Genomic DNA, 18,427 nt, shown 5'->3' with positions numbered 1-18,427 from the left:
AAATTTTAAACAAAAAAAATATGATAGGTTACAACATGTAGACTTTTAAAACCTTCCCTTTAACTTAATGCATACAGTACGTACATTACTAAACTATAAAACAGGTTAAAGTAAAAAATAAAGATTGTTACTGTACTCACCACGAAAGAAGTTCAAGAAAAACTTGAATGACGATGGCGATGAATTTGCTGCACAGTAGAAATGATGATGATGAAGCTGATGATGTGTTCTACTGTGCAGTCAATGATAGTATTTTACGTCTCTTCAGACGGAGGTGTCTTTTCCTGGGACACCTCTTCAACTTCTTCAATTTCTTCCGAAGGCGTACTAGCAGGAGGAACTGGCTCTTTTTTGCGAGGCTGGAAGAACATTGTGATCGGAAGTTGTTGCCGCTGCTTCTTTTTTCGATCCAAGAGCATCCTGTAGGGAGTCATGATGTCATCGACCTTATTTGAGAATTGCATCGAGCGAACCATATCCTCGTCCCACTCTTGTAACATTTCTTTCGCCTCCTTCATATGGTTGCAGAACTTGGCAAGCCGTTCTAATGTTAAGCCCGTTTCTTCGACATTTTCTTGGGTCTCTTCCTGGGTACCCTCACTCTCTTCCTCACTTGCCGATTTCGTCAGGTCTTCGAGGTCTGCGTCAGTTAGGGGCTGGGAATGGCAGTCCAACAACTCGTCGACGTCTTCAGTCGTCATGTCGCCAAACCCGTCACCTCCAATTATGGCAGCCAACTGCACAGATTTCCGTATTGCAGAGTGTTGGATTTCCGACGGAGTAAATCCCTTGTCGTCGTAAACAATATCGGGCCACAGCTTCTTCCAGCTCGCATTCACGGTTGCAGGTTTCATCTCTTGAAGTGCCTTTTGAATATTCTGCAGGCACGTGGCTATGGTGTACTGCCGCCAGTACGCCTTCAAGTTGAAATCTTCATCCTCGTCATCTTGGGCAGCATCCACACACGCAACGAGGTCCGCCAAGGTATTCTTCGTGTAGAGGGCCTTGAACGCCCTGATAACCCCCTGGTCCATCGGTTGAATTAATGACGTGGTGTTGGGTGGCAGGAACTCAACCTGAACGCCCTCACGCGACAGGTTAGTTGCGTGTCCACCAGCGTTATCCATAAGGAGAAGGATCTTGAATGGCAAGCCCTTCTCTAAGAGATATTCATGGACTTGCGGGATGAAACACTGGTGGAACCAGTTGGAGGTCAGCATCTTCGTAATCCATGCTTTTTGATTATGCATCCAGTACACGGGAAGGAGATTCTTATTTTTATTTTTCAAAGCGCGAGGATTTTTCGACTTATAAATAAGCCCCGGCTTTAACAAAAATCCAGCAGCATTGCCACACATCACGAGGGTAACGCGATCCTTGAATGCCTTAAAGCCAGAGGCTTTGGCTTCCTCTTTGAACAGGAAAGTTCGCGACGGCATTCTCTTCCAAAACAAGCCGGTTTCATCCATATTAAACACTTGTTCCGGCTTGTATCCACCTTCAGCGATAATGTTCTTGAAAGTCTGGTTCACGTAAGTTTCAGCAGCTGCAGTGTCAGCGGAAGCAGACTCCCCATGCAGGGAAACGCTTTTCAGGGCGAAGCGTTTCTGAAACTTCGCGAACCATCCTTTGCTTGCGGAAAAACGTTTCTGAGGCTGGGAATCAGTGGATGTCCCTGGTTGAGGATCATCTGCATCATCATCATCTTCAGCATGGTTGCCGTCGTCGTCTTTAGGTTCCTTTGCAGCAAAATTCTCATATAAGCTCAAAGCCTTTGTTTGGATGGTGTTCGTATCCAACGCTATGTTCTTCTTCCGGCAGTCGGCAATCCACACAGCTAAAGCACCTTCCATGCGTACGATCGTTTTATTACGCGTTGTAACGACTCGCTTCGCTGATCTGCTAAAGGTGATTGCAGCAGTCTTTCTAATGTTCGCCTCGTCCTTCTTGATGTAGCGAACGGTGGATTCGTTGATGCCAAAATGGCGGCCGGCGGCCGCGTAACTTCTACCATCTTTTAACATGTCGAGAAGCGTAACCTTCTCAGCTATCGTCATCATCCTTCGGTGGCGTTTAGGCTCACTACCAGCCTTACTAGAAGCAGAACGCTTGGGAGGCATTGTAACAGAAAGTTCAACAAAAAGTTCAACTTAAAACAGTCGCACACAGCACAGATTAAACTTCACAAACTTAAGAACGTCTGCTCAGCAATACGCGGAAAGAGAAAGTGAACGATCCAGCCCCGCGAGAACTTTGATGCTGCGGGTAGAAGATGCGGGCAAAACACCAATCACAGGCTAGATAACAAAACTTGAGTTTTGATTCGTCATCTATCAGCGCTTGAACCAATCACAACCCGTCTTACAGTACTATGGCGCGTTGGTTACTCATAGAAGATGCCCCCGCGCATACTGAACGTACGTAGATTAAGTACAATACCGTAATAATAATAAATAATGATAATAATACTGTACAGTAATAATAATAATAATAATGATCAATAATAATAACAATAATAATTTTATTAACAACAACAACAACAACAACAATAATAATAACAATAATAATAAAAATTTACGTACGCTATTTTACGCCTCTCTCTCTCTCTCTCTCTCTCTCTCTCTCTCTCTCTCTCTCTCTCTCTCTCTCTCTCTCTCTCTCTCTCTCTCTCTCTCGTACGCTTACAGTATTCGAAATGTGATTTTTGCAACAAAGAATATTATTGGATGCAGTACTGTACTACGTACGTATACATACAAAAGATTCATGGAAAAGAAGCACATCCATTACAGTACACACCATTCTAATATGGTATGACTGCATCTGATTTGCGTTTCATGTTCGATTTAATTTTACTACGTACTGAATTATCGTATGATCACATTCTCTTTTCGTGTTTTATTTCTTTCTGTGCTGAATTATATATCATATGTAATGCAATGAACAATCAGTAAGAGCAGATATTACTAATTACAGTATTAATGGAATTACAGGTAACAAAATATCGTATTTGGTTGTCTTCAGATTTCGCGGTATTTTCGAATTTTCCGGAAAATCCGCGATATGTATATATATATGGGTTATGGGAAAACCCCGCGAAGTGGTGAATCCGCGATTGTCGAACCGCGAAGTAGCGAGGGTTCACTGTATACATTATCCATTTTTGATAAAAAAAAATGATATTAAAAAGATTTAATATCTGTCGAGTTCATATATCTGGTGACATACTTCTGGTGGAAAACAAGCGGGCAAGTAGAGCAATTTACTTACAATAGGGTATCACTTAATGTTAGTATTCCCATAATCAAAATGTCGAGTAGTGATACAAAGTATTTCACGGGACTGTATATGTTGTTATGAATACTATTTATCATAAATTTTACTCTACAACTAGGACAGAATCTCATATTTTACGATAGTTTTATTTCTTTTGTTCCGTCTCTGATAGTAGATGGATATGTATCTAATGAAAGTACACTAATAGGACAAATATTTTCTTGGAGGTAATATATTTTCTGTATATTATAAAGAATAGATACTCTTGCTTTGTTATTTAGTACTGTATTTTCTTTTATTTCTTGTTAGAAAAACAGAGAAGGGTTTTACCTATTTCGCAAGTCATTTTTTGTCATTCATATCACCTGTCTGGTGGTGTCATATTTTTGGCGGAAGGAGAGTGATTTCCTTACGGTTCGTTACCGGGTATTATTATTCCCATCATCGAAACATTGAGTATTGGTACCATGTATTTCAGTGGTTTGTATCAGCTGTTATGAGTACAGTACTACTTGCTTTAGATTTAAAAAATAAAAAGTACTGTATGTCTGGTGATGTCATATTACTGGCGGATGGTGAACTGACAAATTGAGTAATTGCCTTTCATACAGTATTATGTATATACGAACGAGAGAGAGAGAGAGAGAGAGAGAGAGAGAGAGAGAGAGAGAGAGAGAGAGAGAGATTTTTTTATGTATTCATAAGGTAACTAATAATAATATCTATAAACAAACTGTATAAAAACTGATATCTATAACATATTAGTGCTGATGTAATGGTCATAATGAAGAAATTTTAAATAAGAAATTATGTAAACGATACTTCTTATTCATATGTGAGCATTTTCTTGACGCAGTAGAGGGACTCGGAGATCAGCTGATGCAAACAAAAGGTAAACTAAGAGTCAGTAATTGTTACTTGTTAAAATGCTTCCAAAATTGAAAAATACAATACAATAAGAAATCATATGATATCTTATGAAACAGAAAAAGGAAATAATGTTGTACGGTAAGATAATATTGACAAAATATGACTAAGAAGATTACAGTATTTTGACAAAGCATAATAAATCTACCAAAAATTCATTTAAGTTTGGCAAAGGTCCAGATTGAGTTACGACACTTCACTCGGTCCATATCTGGGTCGTAAGTAGACGACTACCAGCTACTGTATATGGATTATTCTTTACTCTCCTTAATAGGCAGTACGTCTTTACTTGAAGCGTATACAACATTGTCGTCCGCAAGTACAGAAGTTTTTCGTCAGTACAGGTAGTACAAAGAAGAAAGTAAGCAAAAACCCTATATTTTTCTGGTTTCAGGAAACCATCATGCAAGCGTACAAGACTCAGGAAGATCCTTCTTTGCCTTCTACTCCCAAAGGCCATGATGTCAGGAATTGCTGGAACTATGGCTTTCCATAAGTGGATGAGACAAACCATCTTTACTGTTGACTATTTTAAGAACTTAAGAACTACAGCCATAGGTCTCTAGGCACCTTTTCTGTTGGACCTGTGGTAGCTGCCCAATAATTGGTGTAGTGAGCCCCCTCCACACAGGACAGATAGCATAGTTTAAGTTAACAGTTGTACCCCATAATATTTTTTTTGTGACATTAGGATATCTAGCCTTCTTTTCCTCTATTTCTTCATCACTACCCTTTCTTGGGATTATCATATGAGACGTTACTGCTGGTTGGACACTTATGTGAGTAAACTCTTGTGACAGGTAGTATTTTTGCCTACACATGCACAGAATAGTCTGGTCTATTCTTTGCACACACTCCTCTTTCCTCAAACACCTCATAACACTGAGATAACCGAATAATTCTTCTTCACTTAAGGGGTTAACTATTGCACTGTAATTGTTCAGTGGCTACTTTCCACTCGGTAAGCAGGTTTTCTAGGAGAAGTACACTTCAAAATCAAACCATTGTTTTCTAGTCTTGGGTAGTGTTATAGCCTCTGTACCATGGTCTTTCACTGTCTTAGTGCCATAGCCTCTGTACTATGGTCTAACACTGTCTTTGTGCCATAGCCTCTTTACTATGGTCTTTTACTTTCTTAGTGCCATAGCCTCTGTATCATGGTCTTCCACTGTCTTATGTTAGTTCTCTTGCTTGAGGGTACACTTGGGCACATTATTCTATCTGGTTTCTCTTCCTTTTGTTTATTTGAAATATGTTGCGCAGGCTTATTGGAAGGGCCATGGATTCCTTGTGGTTTATCAAGAGGTTGCCTTTTCCTTATCTGTTTCATTATCTTCCTCAGAAGTATTCACTTTCAAAACCATCCTAACTGTCCTCCTTTCAGTTTAGATTGCTACCCAAGAGCGTACTTAGCCTTGCATGGTGTGTCGGCTCTGCCACGTTGACTAATTTTGTCAGACATTTTATCTTTAGTCTATTGACTGTATCAATCCCTTTATATATATTTCTGTACATATTTTTATCATTATTTTTAAGTTTGTTTCCAAGTATAATGAATCTTTATTTATAGCTTGTAATTCTTATCTTTTCTAGAGACTTTGAGTGAAGTCCGGGACCAAGTACTTCTTAGACTTTACTAGTGTTGTCTACTGTGTTGCAATATTCATGGACTGCATGCCATATTCAGGACCCTACATTTGTCTCCATACAGAATGATATTCTTTTATGCTCAGAAACTATGGTTTCTCAAATGAGGCACTCTTCTGAACTCCTTAATATATGATTTTTAAGAAACCAATAATTTTGAAATGGGATGCCATTCTTAGGGCATGGGAAATGAATGGCGAACTGAGTACCCTGCTTCTCATGAGTCCTGCTATGAGTATGGATGTCATGAGATCAGGTAATGAAAGTTTGTGGCATCCATAATTACTATTTGTGTTCGGTCTACCTGAATGCAGACTTGGATGATTCTACCTTTGATTGTCTTCTTACCATTAGGGCTCTGATACAAGATGAGAGAAAAGCCTTGTTTGTTCTTGTTCGTGAATTATCTAATACTCCACACAGTATCCCATGATGCATCTGACTCAGATTATCTTTCTCCTATTTCATGCCAAATGAAGATGTCTTCTGCTGTTACTTGGTGTGTTTATTGCTTTTGACGTGTTTGTTGAAATTATTAAAGGACGGTGAAAAGCACTTGTAAAACTTGCAGAGCTATGTTCACAAAAGTGAACAAATTGGCACAATTACTCTACTCTGAAGTAATATCGTGACGGTTGGGAACTCTCCTTGAGATGCGGATGACTCGGATGTATTAGAAAATTTTTTATCATTACCAGAATACCAAAATAGCCATATAAATGATACACAAGTCAAGAAAGGAGACTTTATTGGGGGTGATATCATAGGGAAAAAGAGAGCTATAAGATATCTCCGCTATTTATCAAAATAATCAAATGAAAGTTCTTGGCATGTTATATGAAATGTTATCCTCCACATACCAAGTACTGTATCTTGTTTTTCGATGTCCGAAAAAATATCAATGAAAAATTCTGGTGGCTGGTTCCCTTAAACTATCTGATAGTTACTGAAAGTGTTTTTCAGTGTTTAGCTTTCATTTTTATTTCTATGTGAAGAGTTGAACTGTCGATGAATTTGTAGTTTTTGGCTGCTGCCATTTTGATATATAATTTTTTATCTATATACTGATTTAGCTTTTTGTATTTGTTAAATGTCACAGAAATTCTTTTCTTTTCCATCTAGAAATAGGTTACTTATTGCTCTGCCAGCTAGAATAGGTTATGTTTTGCTCAGCCATCTAGAAATAGGCTATAATTTGCTGTGTTATCTGGAAGTAAGTTATTCTCGACTCTTCCATCTATGAAAACAAAGTGAAACATTTCCTTATTCTTTGCAGTGGCTGGAAGCTTTGATATATGGCCTAGAAGTTCTCTCCACATTTTTACCATTCCCTCAAAAGTCTATTGGTTTTATTAAAAATAAATTTCAAGTTACTGTATTTATGTAATATATAAGTAGTATTGTATTTTAATGAAAATTTTACAGTATTTAACTACCTCAATGATTATAAACGATGAATATTGAGAGTGATAGTACACCTTTAAAAGTTGGGAATTTTTAATACTGCCCTTGATTTTTTTGTAGAATGTTGGGAAAAAGAATCGTGCAGTAATACAGGGAAAATGAAACCTGTTCATAGTGATGACAGTAATACAGTTTTTATAACTTTTTATTGACAAAATTCAACACTGGTTAATGGTATCATCTTGATAGTATGTAACTAATTTTGATAACTTTTATATCTTCCTGACAGGATACTGTGGAGAGTATGGTGAGGTCAGCTCAGGACAAGTGTCCAAATGTTTTAAGCGAGGAGAAGGTGGTGGATGATGTGAGAGCTGCATGCATGGCCAAGTCACAGGTAAGTAAAATTATTTCTATTGTTCTTGAATTACTCAAGTATCATCTTAACTGGAGTACTATTAGTGTCTTGATTACATATACAGTACCTAATACAGTGCCTAATATGAAAAAATTTAATCCTAGCTACTTTAGCATAGAATTCAGCATAGATTTATACCTTTATTATATGAAATTAACCCCTTTGCTACGATGATCTTATGTGTCAAAAACATGCCTGGTGATACTGACGGTGACATTTAGATATGTCATTACAAATATAAACCATATGGAGGTTAAGATTACTTTAAAATTACTCTTATAACTCGTATATCTTACGAAAGAGTATAGCACATGGTCATATATCACACACAGTTCACACTTGGGAAATTTTACTGAAAAATCTCTTCCTCTCCCTGATATTAGCCCCTCCTCCTCTTTTCTAAAGTGAAGTTTTGGGGATTCTAGCCATTATTTCTGATTGTGTAAAAGCTATTTTAGTCTGTTTTTGTTTCTATATAAAATATCTCGCAACTCTCTCTTGTCAATAGTTACATTCCCTACAGGAGGCATTACTCAACCTCCCCAACACCCCCTAGCTTAGAGACTCTCAACGACATGTGACTGGGAACCAAACATATAAAATTATATATAATACTACTGGCAAGTTAATCAACCTCTCGAATTCCAAACTACCTTGTTTTCTTCTACATTAAAACTGTTACACTTGAAAATATTATTACATGAATTTTGAGACAGCAGTATATAAAAACTGAATATCTAGAGGTCTCTTAAGTACACTCAAACTGAACTGGGTAATTACTCTTAAGTATTATTAAAATATATTTAACTCCCACTGTGGTTCTTAACAGGAATCGAGCAGAATCTGGTCCCAAATAATGATCATTGTATTAATACTCTCTTTACGAAAGTGAATACAGTGAACCCTCGTTTATCGCGGTAGATAGGTTCCAGACCCGGCCGCGATAGGTGAAATTCCGCGAAGTAGTGACATCATATTTACCTATTTATTTAACATGTATATTCGGACTTTTAAAACCTTCCCTTGTACGTAGTACTGTTAACAAACTACCCTTTAATGTACAGAACACTTAATGCATGTACTACAGCACCCTAAACTAAAACAGGCACAAATATTAAAGGCAATTTTATATCATGCGTTTCCTAAACACCTAAAAAGCACGATAAAAAATGGCAACCAATGTTTTGTTTATGTTCATCTCTGATCATAATGAAGAAACAAACTCATTTAGTGTACACATACAGTACATGTATAGGTTAGTTTTTGCATCGATTATATTGATTATACAGTATGTTGATTTTTTTATTACCAATGTTTTACTTTATTTTTCTTAGGACTTCCAAATGAAATGTTTTTCTTAATGACGCCGCCTGAAACGACGGCGTCATAAAGTACTGTACGCTCAGTAAACAACCACGCTCAGAACAAACAAGGCATTTAACGCGCATGATGATAGTGATAGATAATGATACAGTACAGTATTTACAGTAAAAGCATTTACAAAATATGTTACCTTACAAATATAATTTACCGTATCTATATAAAATCATACAGTACTGTACAGTACATATTGTACGTAGCAAAGCAGGAAAACAATTTACGAGAGAGAGAGAGAGAGAGAGAGAGAGAGAGAGAGAGAGAGAGAGAGAGAGAGATTGATTGATTGATTGTTTACGTACGTACTGTAAATGTAAATTTTAAACAAAAAAAATCAATTTACGAGAGACAGAGAGAGAGAGAGTGATTGTTTTACGTACGTAAATGTAAATTTTAAACAAAAAAAATATGATAGGTTACAACATGTAGACTTTTAAAACCTTCCCTTTAACTTAATGCATACAGTACAGTACTAAACTATAAAACAGGCACAAATACAGTATTAGAATGTGAGAATATTAAAGTAAAAAAATAAAGATTGTTACTGTACTCACCACGAAAGAAGTTCAAGAAAAACTTGAATGATGATGGCGATGAATTTGCTGCACAGTAGAAATGATGATGATGAAGCTGATGATGTGTTCTACTGTGCAGCCAGGTAGTATTTTACGTCTCTTCAGACGGAGGTGTCTTTTCCTGGGACACCTCTTCAACTTCTTCAATTTCTTCCGAAGGCGTAGTAGCAGGAGGAACTGGCTCTTTTTTGCGAGGCTGGAAGAACATTGTGATCGGAAGTTGTTGCCGCTGCTTCTTTTTTCGATCTAAGAGCATCTTGTAGGGAGTCATTATGTCATCAACCTTGTTGCAGAATTGCATCGACCGAACCATATCCTCGTCCCACTCTTGCAACATTTCTTTCACCTCCTTTATATGGTTGCAGACCTTGGCAAGCCGTTCTAGTGTTAAGCCCGTTTCTTCGACATTTTCTTGGGTCTCTTCCTGGGTTTCACTCTCTTCTTCGCTTGCCGATTTCGTCAGGTCTTGGAGGTCTGCGTCAGTTAGGGGCTGGGAATGGCAGTCCAACAACTCGTCGACGTCTTCAGTCGTCATGTCGCCAAACCCGTCACCTCCAATTATGGCAGCCAACTGCACAGATTTGCGTACTGCAGAGTGTTGGATTTCAGCAGGTGTAAATCCCTCGTCGTCGTAAACAATCTCGGGCCACAACTTCTTCCAGCTCGCATTCACAGTTGCAGGTTTCATCTCTTGAAGTGCCTTCTTAATATTCTTCAGGCACGTGGCTATGGTGTACTGCCGCCAGTACGCCTTCAAGTTGAAATCTTCATCCTCATCCTCTTGGGCAGCATCCACACACGCAACGAGGTCCGCCAAGGTATTCTTCGTGTAGAGGGCCTTGAACGCCCTGATAACCCCCTGGTCCATCGGTTGAATTAATGACGTGGTGTTCGGTGGCAGGAACTCAACCTGAACGCCCTCACGCGACAGGTCAGTTGCGTGTCCACCAGCGTTATCCATAAGGAGAAGGATCTTGAATGGCAAGCCCTTCTCTACGAGATATTCATTGACTTGCGGGATGAAACACTGGTGGAACCAGTTGGAGGTCAGCATCTTCGTAATCCATGCTTTTGGATTATGCATCCAGTACACGGGAAGGAGATTCTTATTCTTATTTTTCAAAGCGCGAGGATTTTTCGACTTATAAATAAGCCCCGGCTTTAGCATAAATCCAGCAGCATTGCCACACATCATGAGGGTAACGCGATCCTTGAATGCTTTAAAGCCAGAGGCTTTGGCTTCCTCTTTGAACAGGAAAGTTCGCGACGGCATTCTCTTCCAAAACAAGCCGGTCTCATCCATATTAAAAACTTGTTCCGGCTTGTATCCACCTTCGGCGATAATATTCTTGAACGTCTGGTTCACGTAAGTTTCAGCAGCGGCAGTGTCAGCCGAAGCAGCCTCCCCATGCAGGGAAACGCTTTTCAGGGCGAAGCGTTTCTGAAACTTCGCGAACCATCCTTTGCTGGCGGAAAAACGTTGTTTCTGAGGCTGGGAATCAGTGGATGTCCCTGGTTGAGGATCATCTGCATCATCATCTTCTTCAGCATGGTTGCCATCGTCGTCTTGAGGTTCCTTTGCAGCAAAATTCTGATACAAGCTCAAGGCCTTTGTTCGGATGGTGTTTGTATCCAAGGCTATGTTCTTCTTCCGGCAGTCGGCAATCCACACAGCTAAAGCACCTTCCATGCGTACGATCGTTTTATTACGCGTTGTAACGACTCGCTTCGCTGATCTGCTAAAGGTGATTGCAGCCGTCTTTCTAATGTTCGCCTCGTCCTTCTTGATATAGCGAACAGTAGATTCGTTGATCCCAAAATGGCGCGCAGCGTACGCGTAACTTCTACCATCTTTTAACATATCGAGAAGCGTAACCTTCTCAGCAATCGTCATCATCCTTCAGTGGCGTTTAGGCTCACTACCAGCCTTAGTAGAAGCAGAACGCTTGGGAGGCATTGTACAGTAGGATTTGACAAAAAGTTCAACTTAAAAAGGTCGCACACAGCACAGATTAAACTTCACAAACTTAAGAACGTCTACTCAGCGATACGCGGGAACAGAGAGTGGACGACCCGGGCCCGCGAGAACCTAGATGCTGGAAGCTGGAGATGAGGGCAAAACACCAATCACAGGCTAGATAACAAAACTTGAGTTCTGATTCGTCATCTATCAGCGCTTGAACCAATCACAACCTGTCTTACAGTATATGATGCGTAGGTTACCAACTCATACAAGATACCCCGCGCATACCGTACGTACAGTATTAATAATAATAATAATAAATAATGATAATAATACAGTACAGTACTGTAATAATAATAATAATAATAATGATAATAATAATAACAATCATAATTTTATTAACAACAACAACAATAATAATAATAATAACAATAATAATAATAGCTTTACGTATGCTACAGTATTTTATTCTTTTGTAGGATGTGTGTCTCTCTCTCTCTCTCTCTCTCTCTCTCTCTCTCTCTCTCTCTCTCTCTCTCTCTCTCTCTCTCTCTCTCTATCGTACGCTTATTCGAAATGTGATTTTTGCAACAAAGAATATTATTGGATGCAGTACTACGTACGTATACATACAAAAGATTCATGGAAAAGAAGCACATCCATTACATTTGTATTACGTACAGTAGTAGCCATCAGCAGCCTTACACCATTCTAATATTGTATGACTGCATCTGATTTGCGTTTCATGTTCGATTTAATTTTACTACATACTGTATACAGTACTGAATTATCGTATGATAATAATACAGTAATACAGTAATAATAATAATAATGATAATAATAATAACAATAATAATTTTATTAACAACAACAATAATAATAATAATAACAATAATAATACACGTAATAGCTTTACGTATGCTATTTTATTCTTTTGTAGGATGTGTCTCTCTCTCTCTCTCTCTCTCTCTCTCTCTCTCTCTCTCTATCTCTCTCTCTCTCGTACGCTTATTCGAAATGTGATTTTTGCAACAAAGAATATTATTGGATGCAGTACTACGTACGTATACATACAAAAGAATCATGGAAAAGATGCACATCCATTACATTTGTAGTATAGTAGCCATCAGCAGCCTTACACCATTCTAATATGGTATGACTGCATCTGATTTGCGTTTCATATTAGATTTAATTTTACTACATACTGTATACAGTACTGTATTATCGTATGATCACATTCTCTTTTCGTGTTTTATTTCTTTCTGTGCTAAATTATATATCATAAGTAATGCAATGAACAATCAGTAAGAGCAGATATTACTAATTACAGTATTAATGGAATTACAGGTAACAAAATATCGTATTTGGGGGTCTTCAGATTTCGCGGTATTTTCGAAATTTCCGGAAAATCCGCGATATGTATATATATATGGGTTATGGAAAAAACCCGCGAAGTGGTGAATCCGCGATGGTCGAACCACGAAGTAGCGAGGGTTCACTTTTATTCTCTATAAATTATAACATTTTGAAAGAAATTACACAATAATAAAATAATTCGCTGTAAAAAATAAATCCGAACAAAACTTAGATAAGGCAAAAATGTTACGATTTGAAATTATATGATAACTTGGCTTGAACTATTATCTCTAAACCTTAGCCTAAGAAAAGAAAAAATGCAATGAAAATTACACAAAAGCTTAAAATAAATCTGAATAATACAATGTTCAAGTTCAACACTTGATGAATTATATATAACCTGATCACGTAACAAAATCTATCTTCCCTACAGGGCCGTTTACAAAAAACATTATACAATGCTAACACTCGCCCTAATACAATGAATTAAAAAAATCACTATCTTTACGGCACAAAACTTGCCTTGGGGCACAGAGTCACATAGGAGAGGACCCACTAAAATGTACTAAAGACTTTTGATAATACACTGAATTGCGAGCGTGAGAGAGGAATAAGGGAAGGAGGCTATCCTCAGTTGGCAGTTCTATATCGAGCTCTATGTCTATCTGAGCTGTATCCTAGATGTCCCCTTTTTATATCAAACCTAGCTTCTATATCCAGAAGTTTCCAAAGGATTTGGGAATCGTGCCGAAGGGCGTCAGAGTTTCCAGCTAGATAAAAGTATCAAGAGGCAAATCAAGGGGTTTCAGGCAACTCTCAGATGCATACCAACGCACCTGCGAGACGAATTTCCCAACTAGCTCCACCCACCCTTTGTCCCCGATATACTGTACTGTATATAAAAAAAAAGAAGATAACATCCTCTCACCAGACTTTCGCAAAGTTTCTAAAGCACATGGTAGAGAAACTTCCAAAGCACATGTTCTGAATATTCTCTCAAACATGACACAATATACCATAAAATATAAAAGAACATTACATAAGCCCTTATTCATATCTCGCATGAATCCTACAACACTTTCAAGCAGACTACGTAAGACTTTGCAGTAAACTTACGTGAAATAAAAGTTAATTCTTAAGAATTATGAAAATTCACATATACTGTACTAACTTGAACAAAGAATACAATGAAATTCACGACGAAAGTCTTACGTAATTCAAATAAAATTCTTATATCTACATGAGAGAGGCTCATTTTACGGGCTGGGTAGCATCTCTTCAATGCAGAAATGAAAACAATATACGAAATAATAATGAAATTAATAATAAATTACGATATTCACTCTACACTAGTACAGCTTCGTTAGATAGCTCCACCCAAAAATGATTATTTATTTTGGGTTTGAATCCATCAATTTAGCCCGAGAGAAGTAATCTGCAACCACGTTATCTTTACATGTTCGTTATCTTTACCTGATATATTATTTACATTAATACAATACGGGTGTAAACATAGTGACTACCTACTTAACCATTGATTCTTATTTTTCATCTTATTCACATAAGTTAATAAATTATGATCTGAATATAATTCAATTTCTTCATTTTGTGGTCGACTTGCATAAATTCCAACCTTCCTTATTGCTATGTCTAATGCAAACAGTTCCTTTTCAACTGTATATTTGACTCGTTGCTTCTTCAGCTTCGACGTCATAAAAGCAAATGGTGTAGAATTCCTTCCTTATCTTGCAATAAAACAGCTCCAATCTCGTTATCCGACGCATCCACTTGGATAAGGAATTTCTCGGTGAAATCCGGTGCTTGAAGTCTTGGTTTCGAAGTTGATATGGTCTTCCTTTGATTTTTCCTTTCTCTTGATATCTTGATAACGTAGGTCCGGTCACTGCTTTCCTCCAAAATCCGGAATGGTTCCTGTGACTCGTTGGCGAGAGGGAATCATCTTTCCGATGCGTAGACCAACACCTGCCGTCCTACAGCAAGCTGTCTGCTCATACTCTTCATACCAAACCTTTTCTTCGCTTGTCCTTGACTCGTTTTCACACCTTCTAAGGAAAATTTCCTTGACTTTCCGATTCCTTTCCTTAAATCCTTGACATTTCCTTCGTCCATTTCCTCTCGATCGTTCCCTTTTCATGTCAACATTTTCTCTGGTCCTTTGCTGAAGGGTCCTGCAATCTGTCTATTCTTACTCTTCCTACCAAACTTTTTCTTCGTTCGTCCTTGACTCGTCGTCTTCATGCATTCTAGGGAAAATATTCTTATCTCGCCGATCCTTTTCCCCAAATTCTTGAGATATTCTCCTTCCGTTTTCTCTCAATCCTTCTATTTTTCTGTATAATTTTCTTCGGTCCTTTCCTGAAGGGTTCTCCTCGTACTTCCATCGGGCATAAGGGAGATTCCTTAATGCATTGTAGGGCTTTTTAGCTGTTTGACATACATGACGTGCATGGCAAAACTGGCTCACGTTCTTATGCATGTCAGGCCAGAAAAAAAGTGTTTCATCATCTTCTCCGTCGTTTTCCTTATCCCCATATGTCCTGTCTTGTGCGCTACCGCGATAAACTATCTTCTCAACGGTGCGTTAATTAATATTTGCTGATATATTCCCATTTGGCCTTCCCAGGGATATCGGCAGTTCTATGCTTCCTCATAAGCAACCCATCCTTAAGATGATAACAGGTCGGAAATAGCTGTGCCTCTGTCTCGTCCACCACACTGTACAATAACTCTGTTGCATCCTTCCGTTGCAATCTTATCAGCCTTTTCCTACGCACTTGTCTTACCTCTAATGTTGAATTTTCTGTTTCTTCCAAGTCCATTGCTTCTTTGTCTACTTGTGTGTCGCTCCTTTTTGCTCAGGCTTAGTCTTGATTTCTCTTCTTGCTTACCATCAGGGGAATCCTCTTCCTCGGAAAACAAATCATGCAAGTTCATTGCTCCTTCAATTTCTTTTTCTTCTTCATCCACTTGTCCGCTCGTCTGTCGTTCCTCTTCGCTTGGGCTTCATCTTGAGTTCTCTTCGTGCGTATCATCAAGGGAATCCACTTCTTTGGAAAACAAATCCTCCAAATTCATTTCTTCCAGGTTAATTTTTTTCTTTATCCTCTTGTCCACTTGTCTGTCGTTCCTCTTCGCTCGGGCTTACTGGGGACCTCTCCTCTTGCGTACTATCAAGGGAATCCTCTTCTTCGGTAAACAAATCTTTCAAGTTCGTCGTTCCTTCGATTTCTTCTTCTTTGGCAGCCACTTTCTTCATCATACTCTTAGTCATAACACAACTAGGAACCAGAGATGGGTAGTCCTTGCGTTCAGTCGTATTAGAACTATACCTCAAAGGTTTCACCATTACAATGGTACAATGCACAAACGGTGCTCCACTAACCTCATTACCCAGCAGGACGTCTACTCCTTCGACAGCCATTGAATCCTTAAACGCAAAGTAAAAATTACCTGTCACCAACTCGCATGACAGTTTTAAACGGCAAATAGGGGTGACCTCCTCACCTCGTATTCCTTTCAAAGTAATTGAGCCCCCTGTGATACTGTTCCACCAACGGGTGTGGTCCCTGCACCACCACACTGTGGTTAAAACCTGTGTCGCGCAATATCCTGACCAGGGTTCACTCACTCCCATCTATTGCTGCTAACACACCTTCATAAATATATGGTTTAAAGGCATCCATGCTGTTTGGGTTTGTCCTGTTCGTCGTGTAGATGGTGGCTGGTTTATTTTCCTCTCCCTACTTTCCTGATTGCTTTTTAGTTTTCTCATTCTGTTAAGCCGAACTATCCTTAATCACTTAGGTGACTGCTTTCGGTTAGTTTGACCAACATTCCTTACTGATATGGCCTCTCTTGCCTCACTTAAAACAGACAATATCAACCTTTTGCACGTCTTTCATGATACTTGAAGGAGGACGATTCGATGTTTGTTGCTGTGGTACCATCGCATTCTGCTTAGGGATCGTACAAGTAATACTAACGTTGTAACTGTTGAACTTTTTCCCGTAGTTATTTCCAATCTGGTTTCCATGATTTGGCGAATAATTGACACTTGGTCGGAATGACGGTTGACGTGCCCGAGGAGGGTTTACGACTAATAATATTGTAATCTTCACTCAGCAAACGGCTTTATCGATTTTCTTCACCTCTATCTCTCTCAAGTACGTTCGAATCTGTTCCGGAATTCCTCATAGATACTGCTCTAGTATTATCAATTCTTCTAAATCAACCTTCACCTTTATGTTAGCAGCCTCTGTCCATCTCTTAAAACATCGTTTTACCTTATACGCTTAATCCAGGAAAGTCTTTTTTTCGGCCTTTTTCAAACTTTGGAACCTTTCATTATAATTCAGGGGTCATCTGATACACTTGCAGCATGCTCCTCTTCATTTCTAGATACTCCATCCTCTGGTCCTGAGATAAGGATAAGTAAGCCCTGCAGCCCTTCCCAAAGAGCACATTCTGCAATAAAACACACCATTTATCTTCTGACCTTTTCATCGTCGCTGCGACCGTTTCAAAATGATTGAGGAACTCATCTGGGGACTCTTCTGTGAACCTTGGAATTAACCTCCTGAGCTTCCCACTCATTAAACACGGGTTTGTGCCTAGCAGGAGTCTTCTGTGTCTCTCTCTGCGCTTTCAGTTGGGGACGGGCCTGCAAAAGCTCTAACTCATGCGCATACCTCACTACTTTCATCTCTTTTTCTTCCTGTCCCCTCTCTTTTCCCTCCTGTCTTCTCTCTTTCTTCCTTTCTTGCAATTTCCCTCGCTTCCATCTCTTTCACACGTCGTCTTTCTTCTCTATCTTCGTCTTCTCGCCTTGCTTCCATTAACCTTGCGTGTTTTGCGATTTCTCTGGCTTCTTCTCGTTCTTTTTCTTCCATCTTTAACTTGATCAAATTCTCCTCTGAACCAATTCGTCAAATCTCAGCCTCAACATCCCTATCTGCTTTCATGCCTTCAGTTTGAGGGTCAACCAGCCTTTGCTTTGTTAGAAATTCTTCCTCAGCTTCCTCCAACAGTTCACGAGCTGCTTCAATATTCTCTTCCGACAACTTTCCCGAGTTTATCGACGGTTCTATGCTTGACACTTAATTTGGGCCTTACTCATCCCACTCGTAGCATGGCCACCACATACCATTAAGATAAAGAGCCACTGAGCTTTAGTTACATTAGCTTCTGACAATTCATGAACACTTTGGTAATTCAAAAACTCTTGGATATTAAACTAGGCCATCTTGTAATTTATCATTAATTAATGCCTTTCCAAAAAATAATATACTAACAATACTCAAAATCCTATCAACACTGTAAATCAAAACACGGCCCTGTTATCACCAATATTTAAAACAGACTCGCTCGATCCCAAGGGTCTGGGCACCAAAATATATGATATGGCTCCCATGAACTGGGCACTAAAAAATATACTCTGACTTGTGACTGGGAACCAAACATATA

At 38.8% G+C, this 18,427-nt stretch overlaps 1 protein-coding gene across 22 annotated transcripts in view; it reads left to right on the top strand.

Annotated features, from left to right (window-relative positions):
* LOC137652986 (F-actin-uncapping protein LRRC16A-like) overlaps positions 1 to 18,427 on the top strand; it is a 702,357-nt gene that overhangs the window by 510,035 nt on the left and 173,895 nt on the right. For all 22 annotated transcript variants that reach the window (XM_068386421.1, XM_068386468.1, XM_068386477.1 and 19 more), the window contains one exon: positions 7,544 to 7,651. In XM_068386421.1, coding sequence (XP_068242522.1) covers positions 7,544 to 7,651 — 108 coding nt within the window. The remainder of the gene's footprint in view (positions 1 to 7,543; positions 7,652 to 18,427) is intronic.

Source organism: Palaemon carinicauda, chromosome 1, assembly GCF_036898095.1.
Source record: "Palaemon carinicauda isolate YSFRI2023 chromosome 1, ASM3689809v2, whole genome shotgun sequence".
In the NCBI taxonomy this organism is placed as follows: Eukaryota; Metazoa; Arthropoda; class Malacostraca; order Decapoda; family Palaemonidae; genus Palaemon; species Palaemon carinicauda.
Note: the sequence above shows the minus strand (reverse complement) of the source record. Positions and strands in the feature narration are given on the sequence as shown.